The sequence below is a fragment of the Semicossyphus pulcher genome, unplaced genomic scaffold (assembly GCF_022749685.1).
Source record: "Semicossyphus pulcher isolate SPU_LCO1_2020_fin unplaced genomic scaffold, fSemPul1.0.p SCAF_11, whole genome shotgun sequence".
Taxonomy (NCBI): Eukaryota; Metazoa; Chordata; class Actinopteri; order Labriformes; family Labridae; genus Semicossyphus; species Semicossyphus pulcher.
The window spans coordinates 13,047,286-13,066,723 of record NW_027211615.1 but is presented as its reverse complement, the minus strand read 5'-3'; the positions used below and the strand labels follow the sequence as shown (position 1 = coordinate 13,066,723).

The 19,438-nt window shown below is 44.9% G+C and overlaps 1 protein-coding gene across 2 annotated transcripts in view; it reads right to left on the bottom strand.

The window, feature by feature from the left end:
* Window positions 1-19,438, bottom strand: part of LOC138613429 (tyrosine-protein phosphatase non-receptor type 14-like) — a 36,413-nt gene that overhangs the window by 6,368 nt on the left and 10,607 nt on the right. For both annotated transcript variants that reach the window (XM_069687100.1, XM_069687108.1), the window contains exons 3-15: window positions 16,600-16,775; window positions 8,129-8,226; window positions 7,025-7,092; window positions 6,534-6,604; window positions 6,335-6,422; window positions 6,123-6,211; window positions 5,870-5,957; window positions 5,553-5,635; window positions 5,337-5,397; window positions 4,633-4,711; window positions 3,440-3,906; window positions 2,033-3,343; window positions 864-1,004 (exon numbers count right to left, since the gene is read on the bottom strand). In XM_069687100.1, the coding sequence (XP_069543201.1) occupies window positions 864-1,004; window positions 2,033-3,343; window positions 3,440-3,906; window positions 4,633-4,711; window positions 5,337-5,397; window positions 5,553-5,635; window positions 5,870-5,957; window positions 6,123-6,211; window positions 6,335-6,422; window positions 6,534-6,604; window positions 7,025-7,092; window positions 8,129-8,226; window positions 16,600-16,775 (2,820 nt within the window). The remainder of the gene's footprint in view (window positions 1-863; window positions 1,005-2,032; window positions 3,344-3,439; window positions 3,907-4,632; window positions 4,712-5,336; window positions 5,398-5,552; window positions 5,636-5,869; window positions 5,958-6,122; window positions 6,212-6,334; window positions 6,423-6,533; window positions 6,605-7,024; window positions 7,093-8,128; window positions 8,227-16,599; window positions 16,776-19,438) is intronic.

Genomic DNA, 19,438 nt, shown 5'->3' with positions numbered 1-19,438 from the left:
CCTGCATCACTCACTAGAATACTAATTTAAGCTGGTATAATGCTGCTGCGTAGCTGTAAAGGAGCCGAATGTGCAGCGGCGGTATTCATCCATGTTTATCAGGCCAGTCATGTTTGAGAGGGCAGCATCTCTCTCTCTCTCTCTCTATCACCCTTTCTCTGGGGCTCGCTCTCTCTCTCTCTCGGGTCACATTCTTAACATACCAATGGGCCTAGAGGCGATAAGCACCACCATGCCACGCGTTCCACAGCCCACTTAGTGCTTGCCCCCGTTAGCTTAGCAACGGTCGGGACAAAGGCCGGGTTTCACACTTCCACATTCAAAAAGGGAGCGCACAGACAGTATTCAGGAAGCGGAATGCATTAAATGGTGTGATTATTAGAGACTGTTTATGAGTTTTAGAGTGACATATCTGCAGCCAGGCTTTCTTTAATCAGAGGCGAGGGACGTGTAATCAAAAAGATGACATTAAAAGTGGGTTTTTTAAGGTTTAAGGTTTTGGATTCTCGAATTGAGTGAAAAAACGATTGATAAAGAATAACAGAAGTTTTATTATAGAGGTGTGATTATAATCTCAGTCTGACATGGTTTGTTTACATTGTTATGGATCAACTGTAAGTCAAAAAGAAGCTCCATAGAGCTTGTTTTGTATCTATTCTAACCATAAATTACAACAAATTGAGGTGAATAATTAAGATTTTACACCCTGATTCATCCATGAATAGTTGACCTGGCAAGGACTCTATAATTAAGTGTAACAGCAATGAAAAAATTAAATTATTTCAACCATAAAACCTAACATTTCTAAGTAAAAAAAAAAAAAAAAAAAATTCAAGCATCTTCACAAATATTTCAATCCTTACCCGCTCGTCGGTCGCAGCCTTGGCACCGTCCTCCGCTGGACTCTCGGGGACGGGCATCCGGGCCACGTAGAGGCCGTTGAGGGCGGCCATCATCAGCGGCCTCTTCATGGAGTCCACGGACATCTTCTGCCGTTCCAGCGTCTTCAAGAGAGAGGAAAACCCCGGTGTCATGGCTGCAGGTACCAACAGCATTTACAGGACTGACCGAACTGCGCCGGTTTCAAAACAGTGAGCGTGCACATGTGCGCTTGTTGATGTGGGTGGAGAGAATTCGAGAAGCATGTGTGCGTTGCTTGAAGGACGAACCTGGCTGTACCAATCCTCTTGCATTCTGTCCAAAGGTGTGAACTAACACGCGGCGTATACAAAGCCTATTACCAGCAGACTTGCAGCGTCTTATCCATCTCACTCTGCCCTGAAATGATTTTCATCCTTATTTTGTCCTTCCTTAAATATTTGTCATTCTTTCACTCCCTTTGTTTTTCCCCACCTACCTCTTTGGCCTCCTCCTTCAGAACACACGCTCCCTCTTTCCTTCTTTCCTCTCTAGACAAACTCTGACCCACATCGCACAGTTCCCTCCTTCCTCCACGGATTACCTCTCCTAATCTCTGATGCTATTAAACCTCCAGGACAGCTCCACCCTTCACCTCCACACCTCCTTTATTCCCTGTCGGACAGTCAAAACAACAGCTTGGGGTCGCCTCTTAGGTACGAGATAAACCAGCTGGTATAAATGAGGATAACAGCTCTGGAAGTTGCTCAAAAACAACTAAAAGTGGCCGCAGCAGGTCGCTCCTGAGCAAGGAGGTTTAACGCAACTAAGTCATGCGATTATATGATTTAACTTATACCTGGACTCTGGTGCTGTGTCAAATGTTTGTGCCTTAACTGGGAGCCGACATACACAAGAAGGCCCAACACAAAGAGTAAGCTGAGGGATTTATGAGGGTTTTAGCTGCCTGGGGGGATTCAGAGCCTAGTGCTACCCTCTCAGGTGCTGAACCCCGGATTACTGCTAATCAGGAGCGATGAAGCTAGCTAGCAAACAACAGACTGACATTTTTAAAACTGTACCAGTATGGTCGTGTTTTTTTGGCCATTAAAGGACGATGTGCTGCTTTGATTCTGTTTTAAAACAGTAGAAAGAGAAATGATTGTCTCCTCACCCTCTGAGCGATCTCCCTCTCCACTATGCTGTCCTCTAAGGAGAACATCTCCGACACCGGCCTCTCTTTGACCGGCTCCTTCCTCACCCTCTCCTTCACACTCGTCAGGTCCGGTTCTGAAATGGAAGGACCTAAAACAGCTCCGTTCACCCCACCCTGGTCCCCTCGGGTCAGTGTCCCACCACCACCTGCACAACCACCACCACCACCACCACTAGGCCCAACACCACCTGAGCTCTGCCCAGTTTTGAGCGCTCGGCTCAGGGCTTGGTTCGGGTCCATTTGTCCCTGTGGTCCTTGATTGTGGTTGTGGTGTTGGGTGTGGTTGTGATTTTGGCTGCGGATTTGTGCATTGCTAGGGGGTCTAGGTGGACCGGGGTAGTCAGGAGGGGGTTTGTTGGGCAGTTTGGCCAGAGCTGCCTGCAGCTGAGCGCTGATGCTGATGTCCTCGTTGAGACTCGGGATTTGAACGTCCAGCTCTGGCCTCTCCTCTTCCTCCTCCTCCTCCTCTTCGCTCTCACTGCTGTGTATCAGCATGGTAGCATTGGAGAGAGTCTTTTGATGCTGGTAGGCCACGGGCGCAGGTTGGGCTGCAGAAGTTTCAGGTGCTTTCTGGGTGGGCATCTGCATGGGAAGCTCCTGCGGCTGCTGAGGTGGAGGCTGAGGCTGGGGTGGAGGCTGAGGGGTTTGTGGCTGGGGCTGAGGAATGGACTGAGGCGGCATCACATGTTCTCTGAGAGTGTTCCTCCGATGAAGGGGGGCGTTCATTCCCTTCATCACTACACCCTCCATCCCTCCTCCTCCACCTCCCCTCTTGCTGCTGATCACCTCCATGCTGTGCCTCTTGCCCATGGTGGAGCGGTGCTTAGCGGCCGCGGTTAACGGCTCGCTCACCTCCTGCAGGGACTGGTGCACCACAGCCGAGCTGTCCGGCTGGAAGGTCTTGACCGACAGCTGCACCATGCGGGTGACCAGCTCCGGGCTGCTGCCCCCAATGCAGCGGTGACGGTGGCTGGCCAGGTCCGGGGTGCTGGTGGCTGGGCGGAAGGAGCTAGAAGGGTAAGGTGGAGGAGGGCGGGACATGTGGTTTCTCAGCATGTTAGCTGTAGCTGCGTAGCTTCCCGCGTTGGTGCCCTGCTGTTTGGTATTAGCCAGCTCAGGTGTGCTGACAGTGTGAGAAATGGAGCTTCCGACACCTCCGACTACACCACTGCCTCCACCTCCATTAACGCAGGGTGAGTGACAGGGGCCCTGGCTGCTGGCGGGTCCTCCCTGATGGGGGCCGTGGGACACTGGCTTGCTGTAGCTGATCTGCAAGGTGAACATTCAAAGACAAAAACAGGGTGAGGTGTAGAAATGAGCAGGAAATTAAAAAGAAAGAATCAAAAGCAGAGCATCCACCTTTACCTGTGTCGTGTACGGCCCCGGGCTGGGCCCCAGATTATGATATGGGCCCCTCTCCCTCATCTCAGGCTGGCTGTACACCAGCACCTCAGGCTGGCGGTACGCACAAGCATTACTGATATTCAGACTGCGCAGCGATTGGCTGTGGAGGTCGTGAGCGGGGAGCATCCGCCGCTTCTGCCGCATGACGGCATCGTACTCAGGCGTGGGCCGGTAGGACGGAGCGATGATGGCGCTGTGGCGGTGGCTGGGGATGTAGTCGGGGCGCATGAGCTCGCTGCCGGGGATGCTGAGGTTGGAGGACATGGGGGAGGGCGGGACAAAAGTCTGGGAGTGATTGAGGGAGCTGAGGCTGGGGCTGCTGTACATGCTGCCGTTTGGCACGGTGCCGTTTCTGAAGGGAAAGTCCACCTGGCAGCGGTCCAGACTGGTCTCTGACTGGTAGTAGGGGTCGTCATGGAAGATACTGTCTACAGATGGAGGAAAACAATTAAATGTATGTTAAGAGGGATTGTATTTTTTCCACCTCAACAAGTGTTCAAACAGTTGTATGCTTCAGTTTTCCAGGGTTTTTTAAGCTGTTGTTTAGGTCTGGTTTGACAGCAGTAACATCCATGTGGTAAAAATCTGAACATTGCCTCCCAGTTACAACTTAAAGCAGGACAGGATTGGAATATTTTCTTCCCACCATAGTGAAGGCGACAGTGGTATGCATGCTATTCCTCTTTCTTCAACAAACAAAGTCTTCTCTCGTGTGAAACTATCTCGAACCCACAAGCACATAATCTCCATCCACACAATCAGGAGTGTGAAGTCTGAGGTCACACGACAGAATGATCTCACACCCACGCATAGTAGCACACCCTGAATGTTTTTTCCACTCGCTCTGTTTTACTGCGAGTGAAGCTCCTCCAGATTATAAGGCAGGCCGAGTGTGTGAACGAGTCAATGAAAGAGTGGTGGAGCACAAATGAGGTCACCGCTCTGCACACCGAAACGTGGGGCTCTAATTGGCTGGGAGATCGTTTAAAAACAAATGAGCTGTGAGTCACACGCCTGATGGGAAAGACACAATTAGCTCCATTCAAATGGTTCAGTTATTGTAAGGGAGGCTGAAAATCTTCACACTGTGGTCAAAGCAGATGAGGGGGGGTTGAAACATACTTTAAATGTGTTTGTGTGTTTTTTACACTTACCTTGAGAGCTCTGCGTGTCCTGGTAATGCTCTCCATACTGGGAATGCATGGACTGGAAGTTACAGGACTGGGGCCGCGGCTGAAACAGTTAAGAAGAAGAAGTCTTAAAATCCTTTAGGTTGTACACATCATCATGATTTAGACATATTGAAACATCCTCTAAATGTCACACTGCAAGCCACTTTCTTTCTGTCTCAACACAACCGGTGACCATGACCGACCCCAATCTACTCTAACCCCGCAGAGTTGTCAACATCAAATGCCTGCGGTTGCCCACACAGACATCTGAGTGAATTTCGAGCTCTCTAGTGGACCGACTGAACAGCTATTGTGCCACATTTAGCCCGAGCTATTGTCTGGCCAGCAGGGAGGGAGACGCACAAATCACTGCCTTCATTGTCGCAACCGGAAATCAGTCCAAGCAACACCCTTGCAAACTTTCCAACAACACCCACCGCACCACCGGCGCGCGTTAAAAACCGAGGCTCCATGGCACAATTAAGAGCTGGCCTGAGTGGGAGAGAAAGGTCAGATCTCTAACCGCGGCTGTTTCTGTCTTCTCTCTCAAATTCTCCCTGTGTCTCCTGGCCTCTGGTGTCATTTATACAGGCCAGAGGCAATAATAAACCGGACCGTGTCAAACCGCTGAGCAATAAGCAGTCGCAATGAGTTATAACAGAGCAGCTAAAGGCTTCTGATGTTACCAGAGAGAGGCGGTGGGTCCAGGTGGGCCTCCTCCTGATTGGTGCAGGTGAATGAGTGGGCCTAAAGAGAAACACAAAGCATTAGGTGACAAGATAGGTGGAGATTCATGTAATAAAAGTTTTTTACACAGCCTTCAAGAGGTTGGTGCACTGTATTTGAGAACAACAGCTAATAAAGAGGTATATAAGCGGCCTTCAGCTGGCCTCGACACTTACTCCGCACAGATCTTGTTCTGTTTGTAGAATTTGTGTCTGGCCGTGAAAAGACGAGCGATGTACTTGGCCATTTCCATATCCTCCTGCGGAAACAAAAACACAGATAAAACATTTTGCACAAACAGCAGTTTTCTTCATAGAAAATCAAGTCAAATCTGCCCCTGTATGTGTCTCTTTGCAGGGATATCTGGGAGTGTGCATGTACAATATTTTTGTAAACTTCCCTCTAAAATCCTTGTACAAAGCACATGTGTGTGTGTGTGTGTGTGTGTGTGTGTACTGTATGTGCCGGGACCTCCTGCAGACACAACACTCACTGTGTGAAAAATGAAGGGGTCGTCTCGGCTCGTTATCTCCACCGTGATGGCGGACTTGTTGTGTGCTAATGTGCCAATGTCCTTCCACCTGTAGACACACGGAAACACACACAAATGCAGGACAGGATTAATATTTTCCCCGTATACAAACCATAATATTTTCTTGCAGATTAATTTATTTGTATTACCTCTACTACCCATGAACAGATGGACTTATAGGCTACAAAAAAGATAAATACACGGGGAGACTTACTTGTGGAGCATGATGGATCTGCCATTTCTGTGTTTGACAAACACTCCAATGAAGGACACACCGATGAAGATGTCATTTGTGTAGTTGTCCTGCAGAAGAAGAATGAGTTTCACTAAAAGTCTTTTCACAATAAAATCAATTTGCCACTCTGTAAATGTGCGAGTGTGTGTTTCTTTGCGTAGGACGCTGGGTACGGTTTGTAGTTTATCTACCTTAGCAGGAAAGCTCTCTTGGCCAAATCCGTCCAGTTTCTCCACCTCCTTGATGTACAGCAGCTCTGCTTCAGCGGGCTGCATTCGACTGGAAAGTACAGAAACATATAGTACCAGGCACAAGGAATCTCAGGTTCTCTTCCTCTCTCTTTCAGATGTGCTCACATGTACAAGAAGAGTAAATATTATCTGAAAGTACCAGTGACTCTTGTGCTCCTCAGCGACTTTCTGGGTCCACTCCTCCAGCACCTCGTCGCCATTAGACCAGTTCTGAGAGAGAAAGAGAGGTGAATAAAGACATGAGGTGGGGAAAAAAGAGGATATTAGGTGTAGCAATGGAGGTGGAAAGATAAAGAGAAAGTGAACTGTTGAATATTAATGAAAAAGATAACCCTAATTCATAAAAACACTTGCTCTCCTTCTCAAACACACAGCTAAACTCCTGTGGTTTAACAATGAACATCATGTAACAGTAACATAGTGTCTCATAAATGTAATACAGTTGGTTTCCTACAGATCTTTATCCAGCAGATACTCTCATTCAGATTTGTGCTTTGTACTTCTACATTTTCATCCTGTCAATCAGGTAAGCAGAGGGAGGAGGTACCACAGGTGACATAAGAATGTGTGCCTTCAGGCAGCAAAAAGACACACAACATATATTTGAACAGTTAAGGTTTTAAGACTCACCACTGGGAAGAGCACGTACTCCCTGAGGAAGTCCTGAGACATGAACTGTGTGAAGTCTCCAAAGTCAGCTAGAAAATAAAAAATACATACATTTTTAGGTTCAAAAAACAATGTGAGATCATTTAAACATGTCAGATTACAGTTTTTTTAATGTGCTGACTTTTATTGAAGACTCTAGAAACTATACCCATTTTTGTAATTCAAGAAATATTTTTGTTGCCCATCACTGGAAAGGTTTTAACTAGGTTTTTCCAACATTTGGTTATACGTTTCATCCTTGTTTGAAAAGTGGTTAAAAAAAATGTGTGCCTTCTTCTAAGTTAGATATTTGTATCAAGACTGACGTTGACCGTTCAACTGCTAAGTACGTTAGCGAAATCTTACTGGTAACATTAGCTTTTTAAAATTTAGCTAAAGGCTTCTTTACATAGTTATTTTCAGTGTTACACAACATTTCTAGGGAAGACACATAATAGCAAAAAATACAGTATGTTTATTTTTTGGCTAATAGTCTTTCATTGAGAGTAAGCAGCAGCTACTTTTTAGCTTGTTTAGCAAACACGTAGCTTAGCTAGCTAACTCATAAGTTACTTGCTGTTTTTTTCCATTCTTCGTTCCTTGAAGCTAAAATAAATGTTAACTGTTAAATGTTAGTCATATCAACATTCGAACAGCTTCTCCATAACATGCTTAGTCTCCATATAGAGCCAGTGAGTGCATGCTATGTAAGGAAGCTAGCAGAGGATCCTCGCCTCATGACGGATAAGGGTCTTCCTGATGCTAACCTTGGAACTAGCGATAAGCTAACTGTCTGTTTACATTCCCCCTGAGACACAGACAGCACCCAGGAACAAGACCAAGGAGATGGAGTGAGGTTGTGTGTGTACGCGTGTGTGTTGAGACTGATACCATAGGAACTCAAGTGGACTGGGCTCTGGCATTGGTATGCAGCCATATTAGGTAGCGAAGTCAAGATGACCCTAGAAAGTGTGAGTTTGTGCTCACGCTTTCTCTCTTGTGCTACCTTTCTCCCTCTGATAGATTATTCACATGAGATGTTTGTTCTTGCACGTGTGAGTGAATGTGTGTGCGTGTGTGTCTTACCTTGTACTGCTAGGCCAGCTAGTCTGATGCCCTGTTCTACTGTGCAGTGGAGACGGCCATCCAACACCTCCTTCTTCACCTGCAGGTAATACTGATACCTAGAAAGACAGAAGCAAGGAGAGACAGAAAGGAAGAAACACAGACAGACAAAAAGAAAAGAAAGTATTATTGATAGGATACTGTAGAGTGTTAGAACTGCTTTACTTTGACCAAAAAGCCAAGCTAGCCAAGCTAGCAGCTAGCATGGTGGTCCAGACTGAACTCTGAAACCATGTGGTTGACATGTTCGTTTCCCTATCAGCTTTATGAGTACAGGTAATTAGCTATGGTTAGCATGCTAACACACTAAACTTTTTAAATTATATTGTTATTTTGGAGGTTTTCACTTTTTATTAGACAGGACAGGCAGAGGCAGACAGGTAAAAATAAATGAGAGGGGGATGACATGCTATCAAACAAACTTAAATCTAACCTGCTAGAATCAAACCGGCAAAGTATGGGGGGCTATGCAGCAAATGGGCATGCGTTGTAACTATTTAGCTACCAAGGTGCTCTGTTAACACCTTATACTTGACACTCAGTATGTCAGCACTACTACTGCTGTTAGCCTCTAGCTCAAACAAGCCACGTATCTAAATACAGAGGTGCTAGCATGGCTGTACACTCTCAGTCTTGTTCAGTCTTTCTACTAGCTGAACTATTTTTATTTTAAACTCTGACTAGGTGGGTGGTATTATCAGCACTTGCAAAAGATTTCAGATCATAGCCAAAATTTGGTTGGTGGTTAAAGTTATTTTTCCAGCTAGCCGCTCCGTCTCTGAACACCACTTACATGAAAGCTAGTCGGAAAACATGATGGGTTTCAGTTCAACACATTTCTCCAAAGAAAGTAACAAGAGCTGAGCTCTCAAGTGAAGGATTTCAAACATCCAATGTGACGCCACAGAGACATTTTATCCTGCTCCTGGTTTGTGCAACAGAAAGTGTGTGTCAGGACAGTGTTGGCTAGAGAATACCAGAGAAGTCAGTTGCAGAATCCCAGCGAGGAATGAGTGAATCACCTCCATTTGAAATACCAGTGACTCATTTGTGACTCGAGAGGAATGACAAATGTACGGTAGTAGGCGCAAAATAATATGGTGTATCTGCCTGTGCATTTTCAGCTAACAGCGAGTGTGTTGCATGGAGCTAACGCTAACAAGAACTCAGTTTAATAGGGTCAAATAGCTGGACAAAAGCAGAGCATTATAAATGCTGAGTGTATGTGAGGTAAACTCAGCACACTGTGGTTTTGGGCAGTGCTGGTTTTCCAAATGTAAGCCGATATGATGACACAGTTCAGATTGTTTAGCCCACTTGCAGCTTTCACAAAACGTGGTAAAAGTCCCAAAACCAAGAGGCCGAAATACACTGAGCTCCTTAAAGTTCCTGGGCTCTTTTTGTCCACTTTTAGCTGTGGTCCGGCTCAGTGTTTGTCTTTTAAAGAACAGAGTGGCCACACAGGAGGAAAGAGGGGAACTGTCAGGGTGACCGGCCTCAGCTGCACAAAACCTTGCACACCGTTTCCTGTTTTTTGCCATGGCGACCGCAGGCTGAGTCTTTCCAATGTGGGGTTTGTGAGACACCTTTTCTGACATGCACACACACACACACAGAGGCAGAAAAAGCTCGGACAGGATGCCAGAGTACACAAAGGTCTATGGGGAAACCACTGAGCTATACATGCTTAGTCATTCACTCAGTTGTTTCTCTCTCTTTCACTTTCACGGTTACAATTTTTACTTATTTCCTGAATTTTCTTTCCTCATTTTGCACCTCCATAATAAAACCATCCCTCCTTTATCTCCTCACATATTTCTTCTTCATATTCTTCCTCACATTCTCTCCCCCACTTCTTCTTTTCTTTTTTGAGCTCCACTCAGCATACTCCCGGGCCTATAATCTGACCCCGCCCTCCTCCCTCACCCTGTCATTACACCCGTTGGCTAAGCTGCCAACCCTCTAATTAGCCAACCCCAACCGCCGCGGCTGCAGCGAGAGGGAGGAGCTTGATGCGGTCTGGCAGGGAGGGGGGAGGAGCCTCGCGGGACACAAAACCCTTCAAATGATTGTGGACTTTGTTTGTACAAACTCTCCATGTTTTCCCAGCGCTCTGTCTGTTTGGGGTCTGGGGAAATGCTGAGGTTGAGGTGGTTGGTGCTCATTCTGAGATTCAATGGTAACAACATGATGATGTTTATACACATATGAGGCCCGCAGTGGAGAGGCGGACGGTAAACTGTTAAAATAACTATGAACAAGTGAAAATAGGAAAGCGAAAAGGCAGCAAAGGGAAGTCTCTCCTCATTAGGGCGCCCATACGACACAAAAGATCCTTTAGAACAATGGTTCTCCACCTTTTAAGCTTTAGACCCTTAAAACAAACATTTGTCTACAGGTGTACACTGTGCACAAGTTACATATGTCTACAGGTTAAGACCAGTTCAACCAAAGGGAGGTGACTAAACAATATGAACACAATTCTTTGTATAGTAGCACAACTAGGACAGGGCAATACGATCTAAAATCTAAGTATCACAGTTCCAAATAAACTCTGACTTCCCTCATGAGTTGATCTAGAAAGTTCTAATTTTCTCAAAGGTATTTAAAGAGTCTTGGACAGTAGGGCTGCACGATACAATTGTAATATCTTTTCACTTCTCAGCCACCTCGCTTATAAGTGAGAGTATTCACGTTAACAGCGGCACCTCGTCCCAGTGCTGGTTAACGCTGTGGCTACATATCCCGGCTGGTAACGGGGCGGACGTGCCGAGGAGTGTTTACTTTTAGCGGCTACACCTGCAGGAGACGCGAGTTTTCGTGTTTGTTTACAGTTTACAGGCAGGTGACACAGACACTGACGCAGCTCAGCAGTCAGTTCTCTGTGTGCTCTGTTGAAGAGCTGCACTAATGTGATATCAGACTGACTTCTCCTTTGGATTAGTCATTGAAAACGAGAAACTGACGATTTTGTTTTGCACCAAGCAACAAAAAAGTAGCAGCTTAACGTACCTGCGATGTGACTGTTGCACATGTGCACATGGCAATTGCGATATATCATGCAGCCCTATTGGAGAGTACTTCCTATATCTCAAATAGAGCTACATTTTGTTAGCCAACAAATGCTAACAATCTGTTTTACTAGCAATATAGGAGACCAGATTTAATCCTGGCAATTATATTGGAAACAACAATCATTTTTCTTTCTCATATTGGCTCACTTATGACCGTTTGATCACTGTTTACCACTGAAATATACAAACTGTTATTAGCCGTTGTTGCAACTGTCAGTTGATAGACATTTAACTGCAATGTCAGTGAATGATTGTTTTTCAAAGATTCATGATGGTGGATAAAAAAAGGTTTATGCTCCAGTCCTTATGATGAACCTGCATCGGGACACATTGTAGTTCAGCGTAAGTTCAATGTAAAAGCATACATGCCTCGAGTAATGCGTGAGGCTTAAAAATATACAGCCATTTGCAAAATGTTTGTAACTATAGTAACCACATATTAGTCTACATGCTGCATATTTCATGTCTCAATCTTCAGAAAATAAAGACCCTGTCCTCAAATGTGTTGCAGACACTGATCACAAGATGTAAACTTACAGCTACTATCATACTACAGACTTTACTGTCTTGTTGTAAGTAGTTACTTAACAATAATCAATATAGAAAAGTCTACACGTATATGTCCACAAAGACGTTATTATGGAAACACCAGGCATGTATGTCACAACTGCATCACTCTGCTGTAATAACAGGTGAACATACACACGTAGACATGAGGTAGATGTTTCCTCCCAGAGTGACTCGTGACTTCCAGCATGGTGGAGTGAGTGCTCTGCTGGCTCTCCCGGCAGCCAAACAGACACAAAGAGCCTTTTATATGCCCACGCATGTTCAGGCCCCGCTCAAGACATGCTGCCAGATGTCCAAGTGGCCCGGACAGCAAGTCTGCGAGCATATGCGCAGCATGCATGAATGAATGTGTGCATCTGTGTGTGTGTGTGTGTGTACATATTCTTCCACCCCCTCCACCTCTGCAGTGGTACGACCCTGACCACCCCCGCAACCCTGGATGGGTGCAGACGGCTTGTGTGGGAGGCTGAGGATTTCACTTTGAAATGTGTTGAATCAGCAAGGGGCACAACAGAGTACAACCGTGTGTGTGTGTGTGTGTGTGTGTGTGTGTGCTAGCGATAACTAGCTGAACAAAGCTAGGATTTCAAGGCTGTTGGTGCTGTTAGCCTTGGGGGCTGCTGAGGCCAGCTGGCCTCGCTCCGGTCAACAGCTCTCTGTTTAGGTTCTTCACTTTCTCTCTCTGGGCCACTTTGCCCCTCATTCATATCAGTGAGGCAGAAGAAACAGGCGACTTCGACCACACACACCTTCTGCAAGATGTGGGTGCAAAGATGATGATGATTTTCGAAAAGGAAGGAGTGCCCAAGGATATTTAGCAAGTAATACTGTGAGTAATATAAGTAGGTCGTATGGGATAAGTTTAAAAAGCAGTTGAGGGGTTACAGTGCAACAGACTCATGACAATACACCAACACACACACAAAGAGCAGTCTAAACGTGTATCAAAAAAGGTAGTCCCCCATTATGACCATTAGTGATGAGAGTGAGTAAGTTATCAGTTACTTCTACCCACAATCCTCTGCGCAGTGGAAGATACGTCACATCCAATGAGCCATAATCCGAGTCCATGGTGAGCTCGATGGATGTTTTGTGTCTTCAAGGCAACCATCTTTACAACAATTTATTTTTTACATTGCACAATGGATTGCGACGGGTGTATGAGCAAGACGGTCACCGTTCAAGGCCCAATGTTATGACGCAGTTGTACTTCCCTGCTGTATGATTACCGTATGTGAAGCACATTGTTTGTAAGGGCTGCTGAAGTACATACTACAGTAAAAGGAAAAGGTATGTAAACTGGAACACGGGGACAATTTTAAATGCACACTTGTGGCCATGTTGGTTTAAACCATGCTCTGTAGCATTATAGCTTCAACACTACAGCATACACAAATTAAAGGATGCCACTTCCTGTACAGAAAGTTTGCATGGAGACCAAACAATGAAAGAAACATCATGACAGCCAAATATGTTCACGGCCTTGTGAGTCTCTTTAATTGCATGTGCTGCAGGAGAACTCCTCAGCCTTTACATGGGCTCCACCTTTCTTGCCTTGCTGCCTTAATTGCTTTATAATTGGATTATTGGTGTGTCTATGTTGCAAGTATTCACACACACACACACACACACCAACACACACACACACACACACACACAGAGTTTACCCTCTCTGCTCTGGGTAATTTTCACAGCTGCATGAAGGGAGGAAGAGAGGGAAGGAGAAACAGATGAATGGATGGACAGGAAGAGTGGGAGATCTCGTATCAGGTTACACATCAGTCAAACAGTGAACTTCAAAGACATTACATTACTTTTACTCAGAGGAGGCAAAGTCAGCGCTCAGTCTATCTGGTTTCTGGTAAAAACATACAATGAATTGGTTGGTAAAACATTAGTATCTGTTATTCAAAAATGATCATTTATCATTTACATATCTGTTTGTTACTTGGTGATAAATGTTTAAAATTTTAGAGTTACTTTTAAAAAGAAGGGGGTTTGTGACACATTGAATTACAGCACCAAAGTCCCTTAAACAAATCCATCCACTTCCATTTTCTCTTTAAACACAAGCTCAAGCATACTTTCCTTTTTTGACACATGTATAAGCTCCAGCATAAACACACACGACCAGATAAATAAAACCATGTAAATAACCCAAATCCTGGTCCTGCTGCCAAACTTTGACTTTCTCTCTCCCCTCCTGTCTTCCTCTTCTCTGAGTCCCGCGCTTCCCCCCCTTTATCACACCAGGTGTGTAGAAAAAGCAAAGATCTGCCTCACTGGAACCGACCCGAAACAACCTCAAGACAATAAATTACCTATATTTTCAAAAGGGTGCCGCCTGATGGAGTTTTCAAAGGAAAGTACAGAGTGTATAAGAGCGAAACGTGCCTTTAAAGATTTTTCTGAACCCTTCATTATGCCTGGGCGGTAAAAAAATGTTTTGAACTTCATCAAAAAAAAAAAGTTGTAAAGATTGTTTTCAACTTGACGTGAAGAAAAAAAAGGGGGACGGGGCTTTTAGAAACTCTTGCCTCGGGGAGCGTGTATGTTCTTACAATGTGCTGTATTGTGACTAACTCTTCTGACAGGCCTGCAGCTGGCTTCTGAGAGGATTCCTGGGGGAGTGCGCGAGGTGTGTGAGGTGAGAGAGTGTGAGTGTGTGCGTGTTTTGTAAACCAGACATCCCCCCCCTCCCCTCCCCTCTTTACCCCCAGCACTTCTGCTGCGAGGAATGTGTGGTCCGCCTCCTACGCTGGCCGGCTGTGCCAACATTCCTGACTAACAGAAGAGGAGAAAGAGAGGGAGAGAAAAGAGGAGGACGGAGGGAGCAGGAGATGGAGATTAAAAATGTGGGATGAGAGTGATGTGGGGATCTGTGCTTGATAAAAAGGAGTCGGGGTGACACTATGTGCAGGGATTGTTAGAGAAAGAGAGGGGGCTTGAGGAAAAGAGGCGGCTATTGTTCCCTAAATTGCCCCTAAGGCCCCATCATAACCCCTTCAACCCTATAACCCCCATACACACACTCACACCATAAAAGCCTGCAGGGGTTTCCTGGAATACCATCACTTTACCAGAGCAGATAGGGTGTAACCAACCTGCACACACACACACACACACACACACACACACACACACACTAGTCTATCTCGTCTACAAACAGAATGAGTGTATAGAGACAGTCACTGAAACACGATCATCGTCTTCGATGGATGACGAGGCCATCCTCTGCAGAATTTCAGAGGAAATTAAGAAGCGTAAAACAGTTCACACACTCACACACCTTAAAGCTAACTCTACCATCAAAACGTCAAGCTGTGACCTGCAGCCGACCTTTCCCACATCCAGCGAAGCAGAAGCCGCAAATTCACCAGCTCAGTGCGAGGCAGACATGCCGTGTGTGTGTGTGAGAGAGAAGGAATCTGAGATGGCAGACTGTCCACTACACACTGACCCCTGGATGCCCTTTTCACAGCTAGCTAACATGCTCAGTCACACTCTTTCTCACACATGCACACAGACTGTTTATAAGGAGCGAAACTGGCTGCTGTTGAGGATGAAAATAAAATCTGATCCTGATCACCAGACGGAATTGACAATCATGCGGATGTAATTCTCATCCATGCTTCAGTTTCTGTAATTACCTTTAATGAATGAAGCTAGCAAGCTATATTGGCAGATTACATCCCTGCTCTTAATCTTGCAAGCTTATCCCTGATTGGTTGTCTGATTCACTAACCGATTAAATCAGCCATAATTAAAACAGTTGCTAAAAATATAACAAATGTGGGCAGCGAATCAGAGGCCTGGAACCAGAGTAAATATACCCAAGATTAATCGCACAAAAATTAAAGTATATAAAGCCTTGGAGACTAAAAATCTAAAGAGGAGGTATTTTGCTGTTTCACATTTTAAGACATATACTGTATATATACTGTTACAATGTTGGATGTTCAGACTCAACGTGGGTGAAGTTTCAAATATGTATGTAAAAGTATGTTGTAGTAATCCCCAGGCTTCTCAGCTCAGTCTGCAGGCTGCTGTGAATGCCAGGTTTCACACTGTTTTTTCCACACGTTGCACTTTGTGACGTCACAAGAGAGCTGGCCAATCAGAAGAAATTGGGCTTGTAGGGGCGGGGTTTCTTAAAAGGGACAGAGCTGACTGAGCTGTTTAAGGTAAAGGCTGTATGAAGGCCTGCACAGAGCACCAGCGTGAGAAAAATGATTTTTTTTTTTTAACTGTAAATGATGCTAAGCTACTCCACAGGTATCACAGAGTGAAATATTAAGCTTGAAATTAGCATTACACCCCCCCCCCCTTTTAGGACAAAGCCACACTAATATACAACATGCTATCAATCAGTGTCAGTATGACACGGTTAGCAAGGTAACGTTGTATTCTTTACTCTATCATTCCTCTATGCAGACGATATTTGACTGTGTCTATAGAATAACAGGGAAATGTCCACCTCTGTGGACACAGCTTGGGCTACATGCAAGATTTAAGGGTGGATTTATTCCACATGTTTGAAAATGACAATTTCTATTCTCACATATAGGTTAAACTTCGCATTTGATAGGCAGGAAGCCGCTACACTAGCTGGCTTATCCGTCAAAAGTTTCCTTATTTGAAGTTTTCAGAGAAGCACACATGACACTGACTTGAGGGAACTTGTGGCTGTTGTTGTTGTAACATTGTGAATATTAAGTCCCAGCATGACGCACACTAAGTATGTGGGTGTGTAACAGTAACTGTAAGCTGTGTTTGGAGGATCTTTACCTGATGGCTTCCTGCTCCAGCCGGGAAACGCTGGGCACGTAGAACATGACTCCAAAGAAGAGAAGCGGCTCATTGCCAAACTTGTCCAACTGCTTCTTGAGGGGTTTTTCCAGCTCCACCCAGCGCTGGGCCGGGGTCTGGGTCTTTCCTTGGAACCATAACCCGAAGTAATGGGTCTGGAAGTGGGGGAAAGACGGAGGGAGAGTCAGTAGGGTGCAAAAGGTCAATTGATGGACATGATGTCAAGTCAATGTCAAGTCGAGTCAATTTATTTATAAAACACATTAATAAACAGCAGCAGCTGACCAAAGTGCTGTACAATGCATAAGAGAAGCAATACATCGAAACCAAAGCAACGAGAGTAAAATGGCTAAATTGGGACTAATATTCTCCCTCTTCCTGGAACCAGTCAGCAGCCTAGCTGCAGTATTTTGGACCAGTTGCAGGCGGGACAGGGACGACATAAACAGGGAGTTACAATAACTGAGTCGAGAAGAGATGAAAGCGTGGATTACCCTTTCTAAGTCACTGAAGGAGAGAATGGGTTTTAACTTTGAAAGAAACTTTTTTTTCACAACTGCTTCCACCTGGGAGTCAAATGTAAAAGCAGTGTCGAAAATAATTCCAAGGTTTTTAGCTTGGGGTTTAAAGTAAGTGGACAGGTTGGAGATCAGTTTTAAGGCATCTTGGGGGCCAAAGAGCACAGCTTCAGTTTTGCTGTTGTTTAGTTGTAGGAAGTTTTGCGCCATCCAAGTTTTTATGTCTTCAGGGCAGTTTTTAAGAGAGGTGAGACCTGACAGATTGTGTGCTTTAATGGGGAGATAGAGCTGAGTGTCGTCGTCGTTGTAATGGTGGCATGAGAGGTTGTGCTTCTGGATGATTTAACTTAAAGGGAGCGTTTAGGTAGAGAAAAGAAAGGGGCCTAGGATGGAACCTTGTGGTACCCCACATGTTAGATTAGCTGGAGTGGAAGTGGAGGTAAAGAAAATAAGAAATTGGGAGTGGATTGAAGAGGAGGGAATAAAAAATGAGTTGTGTAAGCTCGATGGAGAGAGATTAAGACAAATAACTAAGACCAGGAGAGACAAAGTATTGGAATGGGAAATAGGAGTTTTAAGGATTGGTTGAGGAGGGAAATAAGTTGACAAAGAAGAGCAAATAGAGACAAATAAGCAGCTGAAATACAAGCAGCACATATTTCTCCTTCAAATGTGAACCTCAAAACCTAAGACAACCCTGGGAGAGAAGAGGCAATGATCCTGTCTAAATATGCAAAATGAGAACTATGTCTCTTATTATTTTATCTAGAGATTTTAATCCTATTTGAGAAAAACAATTTAGCTGCATAAACAGCACACACGGCAAGATATAAGGTCAACAACCCGGTCCAAACATGAGTGAAAATACCAAGTATACTGATATGCTTTTCATGGTTTCTTGGCATTCTCTGTGCAGGGTATTTATAAGGAACTTGAAGCAGGTTTTGACATGCTGTGATTAGCAATATGAGATAATTTCCTCTAACGTCAAGTTTGACACATTTTACACATCAAAACCAAACTTGGAACGTGTGCAGGAGCCTACAGGAGCCCTCTGAGACGCTCCAATCTATCTGCAAATTTGGGAGAGACGGTCCTTAGAGAAACATGACACCGTTACCATTTGTGTTCTGTGTGTGAGCAGCAGTGCTCACAAATGGCTTTTGTTTCTTAAATAAACATCTCGCTAAGTTCGCCAAACTTTTTTATACAGTTTAAGCCCCTCTTCTTCTCATGACTCACCCTGTAATTTAGTAAAACTCAAACTTTTTTATTGGCTTTGTGTGCAAGTGTGCGTTAATAGTTTCACAAAGAGTTGAGCACACCTGTTTTATCCACGAGGTTTGACTGTACTGTAATAAAAGTCATAAGGATGCAGGCAGCACCTGCAAAGGCATGCACCTACACATACATACACTCATTTCTTACACGCAGACACGCACACTGAAGGCCTCAGGTACGGCAATAAAGATGAAAACAACATATTCAGGTGGACACACATATTCACACACAGAGTCCTTATATAGCGTGCATGCATGGAGGAGCAGACGGCGGCTGAAGCGGAGGCGTCACAACACCTTATTTATAACATCACTGACACCTGGCAAATACCGCAACACTGTGTGAGTACGCACAAGTGCACCGCCCCTCTCTCTCTCACTTTGTCAGCGCAGTCGGACACTCGTATCCATCAAACTCAAATCAGTCGTCAACCAAACGGACACATTCTTTCTCCTGTGTGTGAACAAACACATGTAAAACTACTCTACATCACAAACAATAAACCCTACGAGTCGAGGTGGTAATTAGAGGAAATGTAGATAAAAGCAGCCGAATAAAAGGAACAAGAGGAAACGCACACAAAGAGAAAGCATGGAGGGCAGGAGGGGAGGAGTATTAGAGGGGGATGAGCTGTATCTCTTTCTTCTGCAGTGAAAAGAGGACAGAGGTAGCCACGCTTCGTTAGAGACGGACAAGGACCCCGCAGGAGAGAGACAGCAGAGGGCAGGCGGACACGCACAGGGTGTGGGGAGAGACGCGTGGCGATCACACATGCAAACACACACACACACACAATCTGACACAGCATTGATGAATGTGTGAAAGTGTGGGAGCAAATATTTTTAATGTGTAATTTCTAAGGAATGAGTGCTTTAATAATATGTACCGCGAAATTATTATACGTTTCGGAGATTCTTAATTATATAAATACAGACGTTTTATATGTTATATTTTATATAAATGTTCCCCAAAAGCCAAATATCAGCAGCCACATGAGTCTAACACAAGCAGGGTCACAT